This window comes from Tauraco erythrolophus, chromosome 22 (assembly GCF_009769465.1).
Source record: "Tauraco erythrolophus isolate bTauEry1 chromosome 22, bTauEry1.pri, whole genome shotgun sequence".
Taxonomy (NCBI): domain Eukaryota; kingdom Metazoa; phylum Chordata; class Aves; order Musophagiformes; family Musophagidae; genus Tauraco; species Tauraco erythrolophus.
Genome location: NC_141486.1, coordinates 5,753,401 through 5,767,469, shown reverse-complemented (window position 1 = coordinate 5,767,469; position 14,069 = coordinate 5,753,401). Strand labels below are relative to the sequence as shown.

The 14,069-nt window shown below is 60.8% G+C and overlaps 2 protein-coding genes across 2 annotated transcripts; both read left to right on the top strand.

The window, feature by feature from the left end:
* Positions 1–927: 927 nt before the first annotated feature.
* On the top strand, positions 928–8,259 carry CDK9 (cyclin dependent kinase 9). The gene is made up of 7 exons (XM_086625110.1): positions 928–1,036; positions 1,515–1,596; positions 2,421–2,511; positions 4,433–4,599; positions 4,792–4,963; positions 5,040–5,188; positions 6,420–8,259. Exons 1-7 carry the CDS (start codon positions 945–947, stop codon positions 6,783–6,785), a joined length of 1,119 nt encoding a protein of 372 aa, XP_086481236.1. The 5' UTR covers positions 928–944; the 3' UTR covers positions 6,786–8,259.
* Positions 8,260–8,905: 646 nt separating this feature from the next.
* Positions 8,906–13,528, top strand: FPGS (folylpolyglutamate synthase). The gene is given in 16 exon segments (XM_086625181.1): positions 8,906–9,010; positions 10,242–10,370; positions 10,473–10,526; positions 10,657–10,717; positions 10,795–10,913; positions 11,035–11,112; positions 11,400–11,461; positions 11,561–11,610; positions 11,613–11,662; positions 11,742–11,819; positions 11,890–12,037; positions 12,115–12,213; positions 12,321–12,471; positions 12,564–12,639; positions 12,950–13,010; positions 13,101–13,528. Coding segments are annotated over 16 exon segments (1,749 nt in total).
* Positions 13,529–14,069: the final 541 nt, after the last annotated feature.

The window sequence follows — 14,069 nt, the reverse complement described above, 5'->3', positions numbered from 1 at the left end:
CCTCATTGGGCCCCGTGGAGTGACAGCCGGATGGCATCACTGCCAGTGGGAGTCCCCTGCCACCAGCTGTTCTCTCATGCTGGGGGACCTTGGGGTGCCCCATAGGAGTGTCTCCATGCAGTCACCAAAGGGAGCCGGCCTGATCTGCTACGGAGTGGCAAGAACCAGCAGCTCTTGTGGGAGATGCTGCTGTGGCCTGGGCATTGCCACCCCCACCCCTACAAAAAGCAGCCGGTGCTGTTCAACATCTTTGTTGGCGACATGGACAGTGGGATCCAGTGCACCCTCAGCACGTTTGCTGACGACACCAGCTGTGTGGTGTGGTGGACACGGTGGAGGGAAGGGATGCCATCCGGAAGGACCTTGACAGGCTTGAAAGGTGGTCCTGTGTGAACCTCATGACGTTCCAAGGCCAAGTGCAAGGTCTTGCACAGGGGTTGGGTCACAAGCCTTGGCTCCCAGCACTCTCTGCCTTGGGCACTGGTCTCAAACAGCCCCCAAACCGAGCTGTTCGTGCTGCACCCAACCACGCGCATTGCCGGGGAGCGCACTGTGTCCCCAGCCCGGCACATCTCTGCCCGCAGGGCAGGAGCTGGGATCCCCCCGACACCAGGCCCTGGCATCCTCCCGCCCCGCCACGGGACCCCCTGCGGCAGCCACGGGGGTGGTGCAGCGCAGAGCCAGGGAGCGGGAATGCCGTTCAATCCCTGCTGGTTTCAGCGCGCTGCGGACACGGTGACGCCGGGGCCGTGCGGAGGGACGGCGGTGCCGGCGGGGCACGGGGCTGCTTCCCCGGGGTGCCGGGGCGCGGGCACGGACACGGCCACGCTGCGGGGCGGCTCCCAGCGGGGCGAGGGGGCGGGGGGGGCGCGGCGTGTGACGGAACAGGCGTGGCGCGGGCCGGAAGGGGCTGGCACGGTGCTGTGGCAACGGCGGCGGCCGGCATGGCCAAGCAGTACGACATGGTGGAGTGTCCGTTCTGCGATGAGGTCTCCAAGTACGAGAAGCTCGCCAAGATCGGGCAGGGCACCTTCGGGTGAGCGTCGCACCGGCCCCGAACCCCCCCCGGCCTCCCCCTCCCGCGGGCCGCTCCCCGCGCCCGGCCCCCTCCGCCCCGCGGCCCGCCCGCCCCAGGCCCGAGCGCCCCTTGCCCGGGTCTCCTGTCCCCGTCACCCCGCCGGCCCCTGGGAACCAGCCTGGCCCCCGGTCCTCTTTTTCCTACCGCGGGGCCCCGCTCTGGCCCGGGCTCTGGCCGCGGAGAGCTGCCCCGGAGACAGGGCGGGGACCTGCAACTTGGCCCAAAACGTGCGGCTTTGCCCCAAATCCTCGCGGGGCTGCGGGAGCGCTGGGCTCAGCCAGCCCCGAGGGCATTTGATGCGCGGGAAACGTGGCTGTGCCGGAGCCGTCTGGGTGGCACTCTGATGTGTTTTCGTTTGGGCTTGTCGCTGGTCGGGAGCATCTGGCTCCTTCCCTTCTGCCTTGTGGTGCTCATGGATCTGTTTCTGGTTTTACAGGGAAGTTTTCAAAGCCAAACATCGTCAGACTGGCAAGAAAGTAGCGCTGAAGAAAGTGTTGATGGAAAATGAGAAGGAGGGGGTAAGCGTGGGAGCGTGGCTGGGCTGTGTTTGGGAAGACCTGGACTGGGGGGTTCAGAGGTGAAAGCTGATCTTTGGGATGGCAGAGATACATTTTCACTCTGGTCTTTAACAATATTTGCTGCTATAATGTGCCAGATCTTGAACCTGTAAGGGTGTGGACAGGATCTCAGCCCTTTGGTCTTTTTCCACTCCTACCGATACTGTGATAACACTGGGTCTTGTGGTTGCCCTGCCAAAGTGTACGGCTTATCACCACCTCGGCTGCAAAGGCGTGTTGCAGCAGTGTGGTGCAGTAGCTTTGTGGTGACTGGGCTGTGCAGGATGGCTGCTGGGTGGTGACACTGCCCGTGCGTTCCTCCTCCTGTGCAAAACCCTGTCACCCCCAGCGCAGGGCTCCACACTGGCTGTTGTTTGTCGAAGAACTGGGTAGTGTGTGAAAGGCACGTGCTCAGGGGCGTGCAGAGCTGGGGCAAGCTGAGGAGAGAGTTAACAGCTTAAACAGCATGGGCAGCGGCCGGGGAGCCTGCTCAGCCATTCGAACTGGGCTGTACCATGTCCCGTTGTGAACGTGCAAGGCGAGAGGAGGGAGAGGGGGTCTGCATGTCTGTCTCGGCATCATGGCAAACACCTCACCCATGGTGGCCTGATGGTGAATAAATTTTGGCAATCCCAGTGCCAGTGTTACATCTTAAACCTCTGGTTGCCCTTTGGTGACTTGTGATGCTGCTCGAGCAGGTCCCCTGCCAAGCTGCTGTGGTCACATCTCTCCTGTTACATGATCTCCTGCACCCCTAATCCCTGTCCTCTCTTTCTCCTTTCCAGTTCCCCATCACCGCCTTGCGAGAGATTAAAATCCTTCAGCTGCTCAAACATGAGAACGTGGTGAACCTCATTGAGATCTGCAGGACCAAAGGTAGCTTGCGAGGGTCTCCCTTGCGCTGGCAGTCTGCTTTTTCTCAGTCCTCCTTTGCCGCTGAGCAGGCTGGTGTTTTGTGCTGGGAGCGGGGTGCTCCAGCTGAGCACGAGCCTCTTTTCCTGCATGTGTTGTGGGGTGACGGTACCCTCATCTTGGAAAAGAGTTTCTGAATGAGTTAGGACATTGCTGCAGCTTGGCTGGAAAAAGCGGTTGTCAGTCCTGCTAGGACATGCCTGAGCTGTGTCGATGAATCCTGCCCGTGTTGAGAAACTCCTGTCTGAGAGGCTTCAAATAAACCGGTGCTGGAGACACTTTGAAGCAGAGAGTTCTGGGTCTGGAGCTGATCTTGTGGCTCTGCACAGCTGGTTCCCTGTCAGGAGCTGGAGCCTCCCCTTCACTTGGCTTATGATGGCTGGTGGCAGCTCCAAGCTGATGACACAGTTCCAGCTGGAGACTCGCTCGGTGTCTCTTTCCGTGGGTGACAGTAACTGCTCGCGCTGCGAGGGCTGTGAGTCCACACGGGGCGGTTCTGAGCGGCTCTTCCACCTCCTCTGCTCCGCATCATGCGGAGTGCCTCCGCTGCGTGACTGGTGTGCTCAGTGCACCTGTCCTGGCTCTGTTTCCAGTGAAAATTTGTTTAAAAACGTTTGCTAGTTTTTATATATCGTTCTCTTATATGGATTTGTGCTGGAAAAACAGTTTTGAAGGTGACGGCTGATGTTAAAGCCTGCTGTTCTCTAGTTAGTCATTTCAGTTTAATAAAAATGAAAGTGGTACCTGTCTGATAGTGATGTTTTAAAAAAAGTCCAGAGACTAAACTGGTAGAAATCTGGCCTAGGAGTGAGAATATGAAGTTACTCTGGTACTCCATTGCTTGTAGATTGTTGTCTGAACAGGTATGAGTAAAAACACCGACAACAAGTTAATTTTTAATTCATTGTGTGATTAAACAAATTGTGATGCTTGCGTGTCTGGCATGCCTAAAATAAATATTTTTGTAGACATGTCAATTGTTTGGGCTTTGAATTCCAGTTTTCATCTGAATCCACCTTGACCTCAGTTTCTAGTAAAGTAGGAATGTTGCATTACTGTTCTCAAACTTCAAGCTTTTCTCTTTTACATTGGAAAGGTGTGGTAAGGGCCGTATCCGTGTAAGGAACTGCAAACTCAGTCTAGCTGTCAGAGCGCGGTGTGTTTCCGTGGGGGCTGAGCTTAGCTGTCGTTTTCCGGTTGGAGTTGCTGATCAGCAGGTTTTGCTGATTACAGCTGATGAAAATCAGCCTTTCTTTTTAATAACGTTTTGCATGTGTGCTCTAGGAACAAGATTGACATTGATTGCTTCATTTGAGGTTTTCTGTTGTTGACTTTAAATTGGAGTTGGAGTTTTAAATGATTTTGATCCAGATCAGTCTGTTTTCGTAGATACTATTTGAGGTTGCAGAAAACCTCACTTTCTAATGTTATATTAGACAGATTTTTCTGTGTTTCTGCGTTTTTCCTGGGGCCGTCTTTGTGGGTGCCTCCTCTATTGCTGATGCAATCGGTGATGGTGCTCGGCTGGCAGCTAGCGGTATGTGCACCTACCGGCCACAACTTGCAGGGAGCAAAGCCCACAGCCGTTATGTGCGCAGAACAAGACTAAAATGAAGCTTTCCAGGATTTTCATGCCCTTTCCTTGCCTGTCTGATGACGTTCACTACTCTGATCCTCATCCCCTGTTCTTCCGTTGCTAGTTGCTCGTAGTGCCCCTTTATGAAGGATCTTGAGGCCTGCGAACTGTCTCTGGTTCTCTGCGTTCCTGTGCCCTGAGGTTTTGTCTAGTGAGTGTTGTATGAGCAGCAGGGTGGCTGGAGTTCAGAAGGAGCTGTGATGGAGTTAAGGGTTCCTTGCTGACAGTCCCTCCTTGCCTCTCCCGTAGCCTCTCCATACAACCGCTGCAAGGGCAGTATCTACCTTGTGTTTGACTTCTGTGAGCACGACCTGGCTGGCCTTCTCAGCAATGCTCACGTCAAGTTCACACTCTCGGAGATCAAGAAAGTTATGCAAATGCTATTGAATGGACTTTACTACATCCACAGGAACAAGGTAATGGGCCAGATCCGTGCTGTGCTCTGAGGCCCTGCTCTCTGTGGCCTGGCAAGGAGCAGGTGTCTTAGCACAGGCTGGAAGGAAATCCTTCCTTGTCTTTCACCTTCGGAGTCCGAGTGCCCTGCTGGCGCCAGGTGCCCAAGGAGGATACCATAATGGCTTAACCTTTTGATGTCTGTCCTTGTACAGATCTTGCATCGGGACATGAAAGCTGCGAATGTCCTGATCACGCGGGATGGAGTCCTGAAGCTTGCGGACTTTGGGCTGGCTCGAGCTTTCAGCCTGGCTAAGAACAGCCAGCCAAACCGCTACACCAACCGGGTGGTGACTCTGTGGTATCGGCCGCCAGAGTTGCTCCTAGGTAGGAAGTGGTGGGCTCTGCCAGCTTCTCAGCCCTTCTCATTCCCCTGGGTGACTAACATGCCATCTCCATTTAGGGGAGCGGGACTACGGTCCCCCCATTGACCTCTGGGGCGGAGGCTGCATCATGGCGGAGATGTGGACCCGCAGCCCCATCATGCAGGGGAACACAGAGCAGCATCAGCTCACCCTCATCAGCCAGCTCTGCGGATCCATCACGCCAGAGGTGAGGGCGAGAGCATGGGCAAGCTGTGGAAGGTGGGAGGAGAGCTGCAAAGCAGGTGGTTTGGGCAGGGTCCAGGACCAGGCACTCCTGGATCTCTTACTTGCCTTGTGCACTGGCTGATGAATGCTCCTGGCACAGGAGCATGCCCGCTGCTGGTAGGGCCGCCAGGGAAGCTCCTGCAAATACTGTTTACCTCCTGGGAGCCAAGTGCACAGTGGGATGCTGCACTGTCCTTGCTGCTCTGTGTGAACTACAGCTGTCATGTTACTTGAGTTCAGCCTCCTAAACATAAGAGGGTGAACTTGGCCTCCCAGACCTTTGGGATGGGCGAGTCGTGTCCTTGTTTTTGAGCACAGAGAGGACGCTGTCTGCTCCAAGTCTGAAAGAACAGAAAATTATGTGTAGGAAGCTGTTCTAGCCTGTGTTTGGGGATTTTCTCTCCGATAAAAACCCTCTGAATTTCTGCTTAAAGAAGGATGGGGTTTTTATGTTTTGCATTTAGAGGTTTGTCTCAGGTGCTTTGCACTGGTCACCTTGAAGAGCCTCTTTAATTCTGGTTTGTGATTTGTGGCATCAGCTCAGCCCTGGTGTGAGCACTCAGCCCTTTCTCAGCTCCTTAGTTAATGGCAGCTTGTCCCTGCCCTCTCATGGGGAATTGGGCTAGGGGATCTCTTGGCCAGGGCTGTAATCCAGTGGGCTGTGTTGTGCCGGCAGCTGCAGAGGCCTGATGCCTCTGAAACATACATTACATACATACATTGAAGGCACTTTCTTCTGTGTGTAAATACCTGCTGTGGTCTCTCCCAGATCAGGGTTAAGTGCTGGTGATTGCAGCAGGCTTTGCTTTCTAAGGATAAAAGGTGCTAAATACATCCGGGTTGTTATTTAGCAATAGGTTTTGTAACTTTACCTTTCTGGATGTTGTAGCTGGCCTGAGATTTGCTCTCTAGGAGCTCTTTTGTGGGAGAACCAGAAATCCTAGAGCATCCTGTGTGCTGTTCCCCCAGCAGGAGGACTCTGTCCTGACTTGTCCACATGTCTCCAGGCTTTACTGCACCCTTTAGTGCCTCCTTTGTGCTGCAGGAACAAGGTCTGCAGGCTTGCAGGTTATAAAATAGTATTGTTCTGTCGGCAGATATTGCCCTGGTTTGCCTGAAGGTGTTCGCATGAAAAAAGGCTTGTCTTTTCTGTAACTATTTTCACCAACCCTCCCTTTCCTGCCCCTTCCCAGGTTTGGCCGAATGTGGATAAATATGAGCTGTTCCAGAAGCTGGAACTCCCCAAGGGCCAGAAGCGCAAGGTGAAGGACCGCCTGAAAGCCTACGTTAAAGACCCCTACGCACTGGACCTCATCGACAAGCTGCTGGTGCTGGATCCCGCCCAGCGGATCGACAGCGATGACGCACTGAATCACGACTTCTTCTGGTCAGACCCTATGCCCTCGGACCTCAAAAACATGCTGTCCACCCACAACCAGTCCATGTTCGAGTACCTGGCCCCACCACGCAGGAGGGGTGGACACATGCCCCAGCAGCCAGCAAACCAGGGCAGGAACCCAACTGCCACCAACCAGACTGAATTTGACAGGGTATTTTGAGTGGGGCTTCCCCAGAGGGGTCCCGGTTGGGCTGCTCCGCAGATTGCATTAAGTGGGGATGTCCTGGTGGGGTCGTTCTGTCTGGGAAGAGACTTTCTTCAAGGCGAAGTGTCTGCCGGCTTTAACCGAGCTCTGCTGTCTCCTCTCCTCGTGTAGCAGCTCCGCCACTGCGGAGCTGCGTGACTGGGGAGGCGATGCTTGCAAGCCTGGGGTTGTTTCCCTGCAGCTTTGACGCAGAGCCTGTGTCCCCCTGCAACAGTCTGTATTGGTTACGTTAGTCTTGTGGATCGATCACTATGGACGTGGTGATGCAGAAAGCGGCTGTGTCAGTGCTGCGGCTCTTGGCAAATGGTGCTGTGACCAGCAGGACTGGGAGGAGCTGCCCAGGACCAGACTGGGCACTGCTGGGAGATGTCTCAGCTCTCACAGGTGGTCCTAGCTCCTGCGTGGCGTATCCTTTGAACACTGAAGCATTGATGCAGGACAAAGCAGTTGCCTCTCAGTGATGCAGAGGTGTCTCCTGGGGAAGGCAGAGTTGCTCTAGACAGCACGACTAACTCTCACTGGCCTTTGGGCTCTAGCGTGGAAAGGGACTTACTGGGCAAACCAGAGGGGTGGCTGGCAGAGCTGCTTGCTCCGTACAGCCAGGATTTGCAGTGGGAATTGTTGATCTCTAACAGCATGCAGCGTCCGTGCTTTCTTGGTTGCAAACTGCAATTAGGAGTCTTGTCAGACACACCCAGCCTGCTGCGTGCTTTCCCCGTAGTGCTGGCTGCGGCAGGAGTTTGGATGGGAAAAGGAGTTGCGAGTGCTGGCCTCAGCCTGGGGCGAGACCTGCCGTCCCGCTGTCTGTGGGGATTTCACGGTAGCGTGGCAGTGCTGGGAACGCTGTGCTGGGAGCAGGGCGACTCTAAACACTCCTGTGTCCGCTCCTCTGTCCTAGAGCTCTTTGCACGAGTCTAGAGCAAGCCTGCTGCCTTCCCCAGGTGCGGCGACCAGCCTGGTGCACGGCCATGGTGTTGGTGCACCTTCGGCCAGAGCTGGTCAGGACTGACTCATACAGAGTGAGTGCTCCTTCGCAGCCCGCTGCGGCAGAGCTGCGCGCAGAACGCTTTGTCTTCCATGGCTGTCAGCTGCGGCTGGCTGTCTTCTCAGTGAGCCCCATGGATCCCCGGACTCTCAAGCAAATAACGTGTACAAAATGCAGTGGGTGATAACCTTTGGCATTCGATAGGTTGTCCATTAACAAGACTAATGGCAAAAGCCCCATGGGTAGCATAAGGTCTCAGGGGAGGAAGCGGTGGTGAGCCGGGCCATTCTCGGGACAGAAAGTGAGGATGATAAAGGACGCGTACAAGGTAAATCTCTTGATGTGGGGTTCCAAAACAGTGTCTGGTTGGGGGGACTTGGTTTCTTTGGGAAAAATGAAGTTGGTTGCAAGCAATAAGCCGGTTGACTTCTGCCAGCTGTGAATAAATACCTTCCTGTCCCAAATGGCTGGGTTTAACCTCGTGTCACTCTGTTGCCTAGAGAAGGCAGCCGGAGTGCTGTCAATCAAGCAGCATCTCTGCGAGGACAGGTGCCCGGGTTTGGGTTCAGACTAATTCCCCTCCCGGGGGTCCCGGCGATGCGCCGGCGCTGTGAATGGAGGGAGGGGCGCTCAGCGCAATCCGTGCTGCCGCGAATTAACGCAGCAGTACGGGCAGCGGGAGCAGAGGCGGCTGTCGGGGGCAGCCTGGCTGCTCCGGTGGCACCGGGCGAGGGTGATGCTACAGCGCCCGGGGGCCCGTGCGCCCCACGGCAGCCCCTCGTGCCCCGGGGCGGAGGCACGCGGGGGCCCGGGCTGCAGCGCTGGGCCCGGCGTGCTGAGGGATCGCGGCCGGCGGCTCCCCCCGCACCGCTCCCGGAGGCGGCTCCGCGGGAGGAGGAAGGGTCGCCCCGCTCGGCCGCCCCCTTTCCTTCGCTGCCCCTCGCAAAGATGGCGCCCCCCTCCGACGTGGCGGCGCGCTGCCCTCTTCAAAGATGGCGACGGGTGGGGGTGGGGGGAGGGGGGGCGGGTCAGGGCGGTCCCGCCCCGGACGGCGCGCGGGCTCCCGGCGGCAGGCGCGCGGCGTGGCGGCATGGTGGCGCGGGGGTTGCGCGCGCTGCGCGGGGCGCTGCGGGCCGCCGCCGCCGGGCGCCGGTTCAGCACGCGGCCGGCGCGCGCCCCCGCCATGGACTATCAGGTACCGGCGGGGGGCGGCGCCGGCGCCGCGGGGAGCGGGACCTCGCACCAGTGCTGCGGCGGGGACCTGGGCCGTGCGGCGGGGCACCGGGGGGCTGCACCCAGCCGGGCTGCGCGCCGGGGCCCGGAGCATCCCACCGAGCCGGGCGCTGGCGGGCAGCGGCAGCCGGCGGGGCGTTCCCAAGCCGCCGGCCCGCGACCTCTGCAGCGGGCAGGGGGCCACGGGGCGGCTCCGGTGCCATGCAGGGCGGCCAAACCCCGCCGTCTGCAGGGCTGCCCCTCTCCCGCAGCCCCGGGCCGCGCCAGCCGCCGCTCACACCCTTCTTGCCGCTGAGGACAGCCGGTGCCCGACCGTCCCCCCGCAAACCTCCGCCCCCCGTGGCAGCACTGGAGCGACCCCAGCAAGAGCTGGTCTGCAGCCGGGCTGCATCCCGGGCCCGGGCTGGCGTGTCCCGGGCCCACGTGGCTGCCTGGCGGCGTGGGGACGACGGCGGTGCCCGGGGCTGAGATCGTGCAGAGCCCCCCTGGAAGGCGGGAGCTGTGCTGCCCCTGCCCCGCACTCACCGGAGCTGGGAGCGCCGCCAGTGCCCGCACTGCCGTCTGCTGGGACGGGGTCCGGCTGCTCGGACAGGGTGTCCCCGCACTGGGGACAGGGGCTTGTCCCATGCCAGGTGTCTGTTGCAGCACACGGTGGTGCCAGGGCCAGGCCTGCGTCCCCCTGGCACAGATTCAGGGGGATTGTCGGCAACAGTGATGGCTGGCAGCAGCGGTGGCTGCGCAGCAGGTTGTCCCACGTGTGCCATGCAGGTGCAGCTCTGTTGCTTTGTTTGCACCTCTAATTAAACACTGGCGGGGCAGGTGTGCCAACGCTGGAGCGCCACCCGCTCACGCCCTTGGGTGGCTTCGTCCTACTGGGGCAGGGGTGGGTGGTGCTGGGCTGCCCTGTGCCCCCCTTGCAGGGCCAACGGGCACCCGGGGAGGGACGGGCTCCCCCACCCATAAGTAGCCTGTCCTCACAGCATCCGGGCGACAGGCTCTGCCAGCTCGTCCCTACGGGCACCATGGTGGAGGAGTTGCTGCCGGCGTGGTCAGCCGAGGGGACCGAGCCTGGTGGGGTGGGTCGAGGTGTGGTGGTCACGGGGCAGGCTGGCCCCTGGGGCCGTGGTGGTCGGTGCAGCCCTGAGGCCATGGTGATGGGTGCCATCCTGGCCACCTGCCGGGGGTCTTTCCAGGATGCCATCCGGACCCTCAACACCCTGCAGACCAACGCCAGCTACCTGGAGCAGGTGAAGCGGGAGCGCGGTGACCCCCAGGCCCAGTTGGAAGCCATGCGGGGCTTTTTGGAGAGGAGTGGTCTGAAGGTGAGGAGGGGGTCCCTGTGCCCACCCCCCGTCCCAGCAGCAGTGCCGCCGCACTCAGCACTGGCTGCGTGGGGGTCTCATGGGGTGGTTGACCTCCGGCAGGTCGAGGACCTGGATCGACTGAACATCATCCACGTCACAGGGACGAAGGGCAAGGTGAGGCGGGTGGGTGGTGCTGCGGGGGCTTGTGGAGGTGGGGGGGGGGGCAAAGGGGGTGCCGCTGCTGTCTCTGGCTCCATTTGCTCCTGCCCTGGGCTGGGGGGCTTTAATGCTGCCATCTCCCCAGGGCTCAGCATGTGCCTTCACCGAGTGCATCCTCCGCAACTATGGGCTGAAGACAGGCTTTACAGGTGGGCAGGGGGCTGGGAGCGTTTGGGGGGGCTGGCGGCACCGTGCCTGACTGTGCTTCTCCCTGCTGTGCCCCCCAGCTCCCCTCACCTGGTGCAGGTGCGCGAGCGGATCCGCATCAACGGGCAGCCCATCAGCAAGGAGCTCTTCAGCAAGTACTTCTGGCTCGTCTACAACCGCCTGGAGGAGACCAAGGTGGGGTGGTGGGGCTTGTGGGCGTGCTCCCTCCCTTGGGGGATCTCCTCCCAGGGCCACGTGCCCCAGTGCTGGTTGAGGACACCCTGTGCCATCCCCTTACACTCGCTCTGCCCATCAGGACCCAGTGCACGCCAGCATGCCGGCATACTTCCGCTTCCTCACCATCATGGCCTTCCATGTCTTCCTGCAGGAGAAGGTAGGTGGTGGTGGCCTCCAGCTTGTGATGGAAACGTCAGGTTGGTGGGGACCTCAGGGAGAGGGGCACATGGGGTCCAGCCCCCACTTGGGGCAGAAGTTGTGTCCATCGGGCTGTCGTGGCTGTAACCAGGGGATGCTGTGCCAAGTGGGTGGTCCCCCCACGAGTGGGGCACGTGTCAGGCATGGGTTTGGAGGAGTGATGGGAGGGGCACAGACCCACCCACATCCCTGAGTCCACGGGGACACGTGCTGCTGGTGGCCTTGTGACGACTCTGGTGTCCCCAGGTGGACCTGGCAGTGGTGGAGGTTGGCATTGGCGGCGCCTATGACTGCACTAACATCATCAGGTAGGAGCCGGCGGGGCTGAGCCTGTCCCCTGGGGCTGCCAGGGCCCAGTGTCCCTGTGGCCAGGGGACAGCAGCGGCACTGCCACGCCATGTCCCCAGGACGCCGGTGGTGTGTGGGGTCTCCTCCCTGGGCATCGACCACACCAGCATCCTGGGGACACCATGGAGAAGATTGCCTGGCAGAAGGGGGGCATTTTTAAGGTAGGGAGACCCGGTCCTCCCCCTCTGGTGGTTTTGGGGTGTGCTCCCCCATGGCCCTGAGCACCCCCATCCTTTGCAGCCTGGCGTGCCGGCGTTCACCGTGGCGCAACCAGAGCGGCCGCTGCATGTGCTGAGGGACCGAGCCCAGGAGCTGGAGGTGAGCTGAGTGGCGCGTGGGGTGGATGAGGGGTACCCGTGGCAGGGGGCTCAGCCTTCTCTCCCCACAGTGTCCCCTCTACCTCTGCCCAGAGCTGGACACTTTCGAGAGTGGCCACCAGGTGTTGGAGCTGGGGCTGGCGGGTGCCCACCAGCGCTCCAACGCTGCCTTGGCCCTGCAGCTGGCACGGACTTGGCTGCAGCGCCGCGGCTGCCAGGGTAAGGTCAGGAGGACGGGGGGCTGTCAGACCGTGCTTCGGCCCTGCAGGGTCTCAGCAAGGTGCCCGTCCCCCCAGGTCTCGGGGAGCTGGAGGAGGTACTGCCGGGCACGGAGCTGGTGGGGAGGCCGGTGCCGCTGGCGCCTGCCTTTCGACCCACCCATGCCATGATCCAAGGTGCAGTATGGCCGTGCCAGGACCGTCCCTCGCCGTGTCGTGGGGCTCAGGGTGGGGTTCCACGCTGCCCTGGGGGGATCCTAGCCATACCCTGTGCCCACCCCCAGGCCTGCGGGACACGGAGTGGCTGGGCCGGACCCAGGTGCTGCCCCGTGGCCCCGTGACATGGTACCTGGACGGTGCCCACACCACCAGCAGTGTCCAGGCATGTGTCCGCTGGTTCCACCAGGCTGCCCTCAACCAGGACAAACGCCACGAGTAAGGAGGGGGATGCGGAGGGGGGACAGATGGACACGGGTGGCGCTGGGGGTCCCCGTGGGGCATGGGCCACCCATCCTTTCTCCCCGCAGCGGCTCCGAGGTGCGCGTGCTGCTCTTCAACGCCACGGGGGACCGGGACACGGCGGCGCTGCTCAAGCTGCTGCTGGTGAGTTTTTGGGGGGGCGAGGGGGTGGTCGCTGGGCCCCAATGCCTGGGTTCTCTGCCTGGGGTCGGACCTGCTTTGTGTGGGTGTGGGGAGCCGTGGGGTGGAGCTGATGCCCTGTGCTGGCTGTCTGTCTGTCCACCCCTCTGTCCCCAGTTGTACCCTGCCTTGGTGGCCCCTCTGCCAAGGGTCTCGCAGCCCTGGGTGCAGGGGGATACTTGGATCATCCCCCCCAGGACCAAACCCCATAACCCCACTGGTGGGGGGTCCCAGTGGAAGTCCTCCAAAGTGCTGACCTCCCCTCTTCCCACAGCCCTGCCACTTCGACTACGCTATTTTCTGCCCCAACTTTACGGAGGTGTCTGGGAATGCAGGTGAGTGCCGGGAAGCCAGTGTTGTCCCAGTCCCCCCTTCCTCAGCCCCTCCCTGGCCCCCTCCTAATCCCTGACCCCCATCTCTCCCAGACCAGCAAAACTTCAATGTGACGCTGGAGAATGCCCTGACCCGCTGCCTGGAGAACCAGCGGACGTGGACCCGGCTCCTAGAGGAGAAGGGGGGGCAAGATCCCTGGCTCCCAGCACCTCTTCGGGCAGGGGGGCTGCTGCAGCCGGCCCCCACCCGAGGCACCCTGCTGCTGGTCCCCCCAGCCCCACGACCCCTCAATTCCCCAGCCCTTGTCTTCCCCTGCCTGGCCCAGGCGCTGCGGTGGGTGGCCCAGGGCCGGGACCCCCAGCTGGCAGCACCCGCTGCCACGAGAGCTCACCCCCACCCCGCTGCCAGCAGCGGGGCCGTGCTGCTGCGGGAGGCGTCCGCCGTCCGCGTCCTGGTCACCGGCAGCCTGCACTTGGTTGGGGGGGTTCTGCGGCTGCTTGACCCCGTACTCTCCCAGTAATGGGGGGCGCACTGGGCTTTGCACTTTTGTTACTTGAAGCACCGGTTTTGCCCCCGATGATGCTCGGAGGTGGCCGGGGGGGGACACACGGGACCCCCAACCCCATCCCGGTTCAGCCCTTTTCACCCAGTGCCTTTTGCCTGTGCCCTGCTGGGGACACTGGCCATGCAGGGGATGCTCCTGGTCCCCAGCCTGCCTTGGTGAGACTGACTAGGGGGGCCCGAGGCTTGGGGGGGGGCTGCCCCAGGCTGTGGTGGGGTCTCAGCGCCCAGGGGGGTGGGTGGTTTTGGGGGGGTGGTAGGTGGGAGCCTCGAGGTGCGGTGAGGCTCGGCATCAGGGTGTGACTAATTTAATGTAGGGGAGATTTTTATTATTATTATTAATAAATTGAGTTTGTAACTTGGATGGGGAGCTGGGAGGGGTCGTTTCTGCCCATTGCCCCGCAGGGGGGGCAGCAGCCCTGCAACCACCCCCAATAAACCTCTTGCTGCTCCCAGCGGTGCCTGCTGCCTTCTTGGGGGCACACGGGAGGGGCGTGGGG

Bases quoted from the DNA above. Each gene is read 5' to 3' on its own strand.
- CDK9 (XM_086625110.1), top strand. From the start codon at position 945: ATGGCCAAGCAGTACGACATGGTGGAGTGTCCGTTCTGCGATGAGGTC. The intron at 1,037-1,514 runs GTGAGCGTCGCA...CTGGTTTTACAG, and splicing joins ATCGGGCAGGGCACCTTCGG to GGAAGTTTTCAAAGCCAAAC. The intron at 4,964-5,039 runs GTAGGAAGTGGT...ATCTCCATTTAG, and splicing joins GCCGCCAGAGTTGCTCCTAG to GGGAGCGGGACTACGGTCCC.